This window comes from Hipposideros armiger, unplaced genomic scaffold, assembly GCF_001890085.2.
Source record: "Hipposideros armiger isolate ML-2016 unplaced genomic scaffold, ASM189008v1 scaffold_85, whole genome shotgun sequence".
Classification (NCBI taxonomy): domain Eukaryota; kingdom Metazoa; phylum Chordata; class Mammalia; order Chiroptera; family Hipposideridae; genus Hipposideros; species Hipposideros armiger.
In genome coordinates, this window is record NW_017731435.1 from 3,739,386 (window position 1) to 3,747,690 (window position 8,305).

The 8,305-nt window shown below is 56.0% G+C and overlaps 1 protein-coding gene across 1 annotated transcript in view; it reads right to left on the reverse strand.

The window, feature by feature from the left end:
- Positions 1-8,305, reverse strand: part of LOC109383534 (receptor-type tyrosine-protein phosphatase epsilon-like) — a 123,194-nt gene that overhangs the window by 16,493 nt on the left and 98,396 nt on the right. Inside the window, exon 4 of the mRNA XM_019644079.1 lies at positions 3,295-3,413. Coding sequence (XP_019499624.1) covers positions 3,295-3,406 — 112 coding nt within the window. The 5' untranslated portion in view covers positions 3,407-3,413. The remainder of the gene's footprint in view (positions 1-3,294; positions 3,414-8,305) is intronic.

The window sequence follows — 8,305 nt, forward strand, 5'->3', positions numbered from 1 at the left end:
AGCACCTGAGCAGCCTACAAAACACCCTCGCTCTAGGCTTTGCCAGTTTCTCCCCGTTCTGGCTAGCGATGCTCACAGGCCACGGTGTAGCTCAAGGCCAGGGTGACGCCATCTTGACCTCCTGAGACCATCTGCCCAGTCCCTCCCCTCGGGGGCCTTTCCTGCTACACAGCCCCCTGGGGAGCCGACCTGGCCTGAAGCTTCCACACCTGCAGCTCCACGGAGCACTCTCCCCACCTGCCAGCGCCTTGGAGCAAACTGAGGCCCAGGCTCTGGGGAGATGCCTGATACCGAGGCTGGCCCAGCACTAGGGAGGGCACGGCTGCTCTGCACCCCAGACGGGGCTTCATCTAAGCCCAGCCAAGCGCAGCCACAGAGCTGGGGAGGGTGCTGCCCACTTCTGCATTTGCACAGAGGTCAGGCTGCCTGGCTTAGCTTCTGCCTTGGCGGTGACTGAGTGGCCAGTTCGGGGGGCCCAGGGCTGGCTGGCTCTGGCCGAGGGTGCGGACCTGCCCGGGAGCTTCAGGGGGGCACCTGGACCACAGACAACCACCCTGGGGGCCTCTGTCAGGGGGCTCCAGGGCCCAGCCTTCACGCACATGTTGCCTGGAGTAAAGGCCGCAGTTACAGACATGGCAGTTCCACGGCACGTGTTCCAGGATGGGCTGGACAACCCAAGGCCCCCAGGGAGCGGCTGTGCATGTGGACAGAAGGGACAGGTCACAGGGGCACACAGGTTCCTCCGCTCGGGGTTTCTGCCGTTTGTCGTCAGCTGCCTGCTGTGGAGGGCACAGGGGAGGCAGGGACACCCGGGGCAGGCAGGCCTGGTGGGAACTGGGGAGCCCACGCCCTGTGTACGGGGTACAGTGCTTCAGCCCTGGCCCACGGGGGCCAAGGCGCAGGCCTGGGGTGCCCAGTTCTTCCAATTTTCCAAAAGAAGGAATCTGCATTTTTATATAAAATTATCTGATTTTAAAATATTGGTGAGTAATTCAACCTAAACACAATTTTGAAAAACAATGCAGGCCAGTAAAATGGTCGGCAGGCTGGGCCGTGTCTCCCACCCCACCCGCCTCCCACACCCATGGGCACTGATCACATTGGCTCCGGACAGGAATTAGGTTGGCGTCTAAGAGGAAATTCTGGAATCACTTTCTGTTTCGTTTCGTTTCATATTGGTGTGGCTCAGACTGAGACGAAAGGTCACCTTGGAGCAGCCTTCTCCCCAAATCCTACCCAGCTGGTGCTCCAAGTCAAGTGTTCATTGAAAGCTTATGCATATGCTCACGTGCGAAGTGTGCATGCATGTGTGTGTGTGTGTGTGTGCATGTGTGTGTATGTGCATGTGTGTGTGTGCTTACATAGAACCTGCTCCTCAAATTTGAGAGTTACGTATGGGCTGGCATGTGAGTCCACCTGAGCCACGCAGCTGCACACCTAAACCTGGCAGCTGGCCAGCTGTGCCGGAAGGCCCCAGAAAGCCGTGCAGGGGGGCGGGTGGGGATGCCCCCTGGGCTCCAGTTCCTAAAGAGCCTGAGTCCTAAAGGGCCCAGCGGGAGGGCCTGCTGAAGTGACCCCCTCTGTCGTTTTCTCTGTCTTATTGAGCCTGTGTCTCTGGAGGACCCTGACCTATATACCAAGTGATGCCCTGTCAGAGAAGTCCTTGCGTTTTATGTCTGGGGGCCTTAGGGGTGGGGGGGGGAAGCAATGCAGCAGGTATGTGGGGGCTGGCAGCAGGCCCGGGTACAGAGGGAGGGAGGTAGGGAGGAGGGGACCAGCCCTCCGTGGCTCCAGGGTCCTGCTAACCCTGCTGTGGGAAGGAGCCCACAGCCACGCACAGGCTGGGAGTCTACCAGGGAGGCATGGGGTTGCCGGGAAATCCATACCCACTCCTGGGGGACCCTGGACTCACCCTGCTGGGCGTCTCTCTGCGTCAGGCCCCTGTCCAAGCAGGAGGTCTACAGGGGGACTGAAGAGCTACCTCCCTGGGCAGTGAGAGCCTGGCCAGTGACCGGCCACCCACAGCAATGACGGCTGACCCTCTACATCCCAGGGCACTCACCTCTCTTAGTCCTCATGTTACTGCAGGAAGTCGCTACTACTAGTACCTCCTCCGCAAACGGGGATACTGAGGCACAGAGAGGTTCCGTGACTCACTCAAAGTCACTCCGCCACTGAGTGGAGAGCCAGACCTGCACTCAGGTGCGCTTCAAGGGCGTGTCCTCCTTTCCTCTGCTCTCTCCTCCTCCTCTTCCTGATAAATGTGCATGGTGATTGCTTGTCCCATTGGGGTTCACTTTACATACCATAAAACAGGCCCATTTTAAGAGCCCAATTCAATGATGCTTTGTACTTTCTACTCGCACAGCCGTCACCACAGTCCCGTTCTGGAACATTGTCATCAACCCAGGTAGATCCCTCCTGCCCACCTGGGTCACTCCCCACCCCACCTGCAGCCAGCCAACCACGAACACACTTCCTGCCCCGGATTTGCCTTTTCCGGCCATTTCTTATAAACGGACCCATACAGCATGTGGTCTCCTGCGCCTGGCTTCTTTCTGAGTGAACCCAGATTGTCACGTGTATCAGTGGACCCTCGGTCCTTTTCTCCTTTCTAACTTTCAATATAAAAAAGGTACGACAATAGAATACTGAACCCCCATGGACCTACCACCCAGCTTTCTATCAGGACAAGGCCACTTATGTTCACCTGCAGCCCCTGTCCCTTCCTGTCCCCCACTTACTCTTTTCCAAGTCACTCCCAGAAACCACATGGTTTCATTTGTAAATACTTCAACACGCGTCTCTGAAAGGTAAGGACTCTCATTTTTTTTTTTTAATAAACCTAACTACACCAACATCTTGCCTAAAAATATTAACTATCATTTCTTAATTAATCTCAACTGCTACATCAAGCATTCAAATATCTCACATTGACTGTCACTGCTTGTTCACGGCTGGTGTGGGCAGGTCCCCACCGTGGGGTCGGGGCGATTAACCCTCCGCTTCCTTCGTCCCACTGCAGCGGACGCCAGCTCCCAGCTCTGGGCTTAGGCTCGCCGCCCCCCGAACGTGAAGCTTTGCTCCAGTCAAATCCGGAACGACTGGCTTCGCTAGCCAGCTGACTTTATAGGAGCACCATGTTCCAAGCACAGTCCACAAGCCAGCCACACCTTCCTCCTCCTCTCTCAGCCACTGCATCGCCCTGAAAGGCCCTGTGAGCTCCTTACGGGGGAGGGGTGGTCAGAGGTGGGGACGGGGAGGTCAGGGGAGGGAGAGGCAGCCCGTCCTTACCTGAGGTCGTGGAGGTCCAGTTGCTCACTGCGGTGGTGGTCTCGTTGACCGCGAGTGCCTTGGCAAGCGGGAAGCTAAAACTGGCCAGCAGGAGTGGGCAGAAAGGCTCCATGGCAAACCTGGAAGAGGCAGGGCCAGGCTCAGAGGACACGGCGGCTCTCGGGAGAAAGTCAGGCTGGGCAGGGGTGCGGGGACAGTGGGGGCGCTTTGGGAGCGCCGACTGGTCAGTCCGAGTTTGGGAGAGGGGTCTCTGAATGTACACCTGGCCTGGGGAAAGCATCTCACCTTAGAACAAGCCAGGTGAATTTCCTTTTCTGTTTGCGTGTCTGTTTGCGGGGAGAGGGGAGATGAACAAGGCCTGCAGGTGCCCAGGGAGGAGGCGCTCGGAAAACACCACTGAGAGGTAGCTTCCCAAACCCTCAGAGAGGCCTGTTCACCATTACTGCTCTATTCCCACATGATAATCGTTTTTTCGGTTAAGGAACCTTGTGCTGTGCCTACCGCGACGTGGCTCTGGTATTTCCACAGCCCAGAGAAGTACCAGCAGCCTGCGGGGGAATCGCGGGCTCAGGATGGGCTGGGTTAGTTCGCCTGTGGTCACAGGGCTAGAGGGTGGGAAACGGGGTCCGGCCCATCTGCACAGGGGCCACCTGTGCTGTCCCCCCGGTCACACCACAACCCACACCCTGGTTCTCAGGCCCCGTGCAGGCCTCGACTGCCTCCTCCTGAGCTGCGGGAACAGGTCCCCTATTGTCACAGCTGGGGGGTGGGGGGTAGGGGGTGGGGAAAGGGGCTTGGCTCCTGTCTGAACTCCCGGGTGGAGCAGAGGGAGTCTCTGTCCCCCTGAAAGGGCCACGGTCAGCTCATCTCTGACAGGGGCTTGGGCACCTCTGGGTGGGCGCAGTGGACAAACCGGGGTCACTACGTGGCTCAACGCAGAAAAGGGCTCTTTTGCCCAGGAGACCTCAGATCGCCACCCGGCGCTCCGCTTGGCCCAAACACCTTAGAGCCTTGGGGAATGTGACAGTGACCACTCGGTGGAGTAGAAACCCCTCCTACAGCACTCGCTGCCGGTGCAGGTGGTGGTGGCACGGGCCGAGGGAGGGGGATCTGGTGGCCTCGATGCAGGCAGGCGGTCGGGTGTGGGCGCTCTCCCTCCTGCACGCCCCCCTCTGTTTCTGTCCACTGAACCCTGTCCGTGGTCAGCCTGGGTGCCGTTCCCACACACAGCGCTTTCCTGAAAAAAGCCTCCCTTGGGAATACAAATGGACCGAGGCCAAGAAACAGGGGTTTCTGGTAATGAGAAAAGACATCTGAATGAATGTAAGAAGTCCCAATCCTTGTTCGGCCATCACCACTCTTAAAATGAAACCGTTACAAACACGTTATAATAATCAGCCCAAACAACTACGATAGCCACAGTTGCCACTTCCACTTCTTTCCTGGTTTTTATTTCCAAAATATGCATTTCAGATTTATCAAGTGAGCCATACACACGAAATTGTTCTCCTTCTGTGAGCACCTACTATGTGCTAGGCCTATTCTATGAGTATCACTCTCATAATAACCCCTCAGCACTGAGACACTGAGGGTCCCCCGGATAAGGAACTGGCCCACAGTCAGGTCAGAGGAAACGGAGAATTCAAACCCAGGACGCATGGAGACAAAAGCCCTTGAGCCTTGATGTGCAGCTCTGCATACGCTGCAGCGACACTTAACATATTCGAGTAAATCGCACTAATTGGATTCAGAAGCATTCATTGACTTCATACTACTCAGAGACGCAGAATTCCTAGATGAAACATTTTGTTCTCCTCACATGCATTCATTTGAAACCTCGCCCTCTCCAGGTGCTGAAAGATCTAAGAGGAGGCTGACACACCCTTGAGCCAAAGGTCATCTCATCACAATCAGACACCACAAGGTCCGGAGTGTCCGGGAGCAGCAGAGGATTTGCCCAGTATGACCAGTAGAGGGCACAAAACTTTGCAGAATTCAAACCCGCCTGACAACTGAGACCTTTTATTGCAGGAAGTATATTGCAAGGTCACGGACAATTGCCAGTCCCTGGACATTCACTCTCAAAGAGCTTGCACAGGCTACCTGATAAGCACAGATACAAATCGGTCACAAAAAATAATTCTTGAAATAGTCATTACTTCCACGTTGAATTTTACAACAACTTAATTTCATCACTGTTTATTTGTTGTGCATTTACTAACTGCTAAGTACTGTGGGGCATAAAACACGTCGGGTCTCCAGACCTTAGGTTATCAAAATAGTTTACTTTGAACAAAAGGGGCTTTACTTTTACTCCCATCAAAGGTCAGCCAGCTATCCATTTGATTAGAATTGCCTTTTTATTCCATTTCATGCCTTTTTAATCCTGTTCGTTGGGCGAGTACTCGGGGTTGGTCATTTGGTCTGTTTCTAGGTGTCCCGCGGGCCCAGAGACTCTGCTCATCTTTGGTGTGGATGCCCCCACCCTGGGCTGCTGGCTCACAGCCGGCGCTCAATCAATGTTGGTGGACAGGGATGGTCCCCAGGTACCACGGGACAGGGACATAGGATGACAGGGGGAAGGAAAGTGGGAGCACACTTCAAACGGACAACTGTGACCAGGGCAGGAGGAAGCCCCTCCTGGGGAGCATTTATCTGACCCCAGGGGACACGGAGCAGGAAGGTCATCCCAGGAGGGTTACCCGAGGAGGGTTACCCCAGGAGGGTTACCCCAGGAGAGGCCACAGAGGCAGGACGGAGAAAAGCTCAGCGTGAGGACGGGCGCCCAGGGCCTGGGCAGCAGCGGGGACCACCTCACAGAGGGTCTCCGGGCCTCCGGGGGTGGGGGCTTCTCCCCTCAGCAGGTCCCTCCCCTCTGGCCTGGGTCTCCTGCTCCCTGAAAGAAGGTACCAGAAGCTGACAGGGGGAACACTGCCTTTCTGGGCCCCAAGTTTCAGTGGGTCACTCAGCTGTTCTGTGAGCCAGGGCCTCAGAGGCAGAACCAGTGGCCCCTTCCGCTGGGCTCTGGGGGTGACCGTCCTCTAACTGGGCAGCAGCCGGCAGCCTCTGAAACCTGTGCACGTGTGGGGCAGAGACAGGGCCAAGCACAACGTGTACCTGTTCCCCAGTCTCTCCAGGGGAGTGCAGGTCACGGTGACCTTCAGAGGCAGCTGAGAAGATGGTGGGCCACCGCAGCCCGGGGGCGTGGGCTTCCATCTCTAAGTGTGGCTGCGTGTGTGTCCAGCAGGGAGGCCACCTGCTGTCACAGACACGACCTGGCAGGAGGCAGGTGCAGGGAGCCCCAGGTCCCTTATTTACTTGCAGGTGGGTTGGCTCCTTACTTCCCCGAGTCTGGAAAACCGGCTAAGAACGTCTGCTTCTCCTTTCTGGAAGTTTCTGCAGATAATGCCTGTGATAAGCTGGCCAGTGAAGCTCAGGGTTCCATAGGGACCTAAGGGTTCATTTGTCAATGTCCCTGGCTCACGGCCTCTGGTCTTCAGAGCAGGGGAAGCTCTGAGGCCCCAGCCAAAGCTGGAACCACCCAGAGGCTGTGACAGCCAGACTCGCTGTGCTGGGGGAGCAGGAGGCGCTCGGTGTACACAGGTTCCTCTCAACCTCCTTGTTTCTGCCGAAAGTGCAGGCCACTCAACAGCCCCCACACCTGTCCCCAGCTGTCCTCTCGGCCAGGTCTGCGTAACTGGGAAGGCGGGTGGCTGGGGGCAGGATCTCTGATTCAGACTCGGGTCTCTTTCTCACCCAGGCTTCTTCAGAGGAAGGCAGGAGAGAAGAGAAAGAGCAGCGACTGTCCCCTTCCGGGGCATCTCAGACTGCTTTCCGGGACCCTTCCTTCAAGGCCCATCTGTGGACTCCACAACAGCGTGAGTGCGAATATGGAAAGAGTGGCACCATCCCTGTCACAAGGCCCCAGTCATGCACAGACGCTGCCCCAGCATTTCTGAGGCGGGAGGCACTGTGCAGGCTGGGAGGCTGAGCCAAACCCTGTTGCTGCTGACAAATCCCCCAGCAGGACGCCAGTAAGCATCACTGGCACGGTTACAAACAGGCCTAAATGTTCCCAGAGAGCCAGCGTCGCTGCTGTTCACCTGCCCGGCATCTGTGGGTTGTGCGTCTGTGAGGGGTGAAGTCTGGGCACGGGCTGTTCCCCTACCCCCAAGTCTACCGTGAATGCATGGGGCTTGGAAGGCAGCCCTCGTAGGCACAGGCAGATGCTCAGACGCTCGCCCTGGAAACAGCCTGGGAAGGACAGCACCAATCTTCTGATATTATTGCGAAAAATGCCAGTCAAGCTTGTTCCAGCACCGGGCCCCCAGCCACACCTCTCCCAGGTTCACCCCATCGCCTCCTGATAAACCCCAGGAAGCAGGGCTATCGGGGCCTCGACTCGCCAAGGGGCTGGCACCGAATCCCACTGAGCCTGTTTCTGATGAAACTGGGACAATATTACCCGTAAGGCAAAATGAGTGTTTTTTTAATGCACTGGGAAAGAACAAATCTCAAAGAACAAAGATGTGTTTTCACGGTAAAAGAGAAACAAACCCAGACCTTTTTTCCCACTTTCAGGTGTGAATACTCTTACGTGGATGAGAGATTTAAATAACAATAATAAACACCCCTTCAGCAGTCCAACTGCAGAGTCAGCATGTTCCAGAAACATCCCCAGCAATCCTGCCCTTTTGGAGAAGGCTTTGCTCGTTAAAAAAGCAAAGATGTGAAGAACGCGCTTTTGATCTGAGGTGGTGAAGGCTGGAACTTAATTGCTTTAGAAGAAAGGCAGTTGCACAGGCCTAATGTAAAATCACTGGCATATCATTAGAAGGAAATTAGCAAAGATATCTATGCGATAGGAGGGAAAAAAGGGAAAAAACCAGAGAGAAATGACGAGGAGAGGCTGGGCAGTGTCCCCGGCCTGGCCGACTCACTGGGCAGGGGCCTGTGATGTCCTCCAGGGTCCCCTCATCTCACTGTCTTCCAACAGCCACTCAGAGAGGAC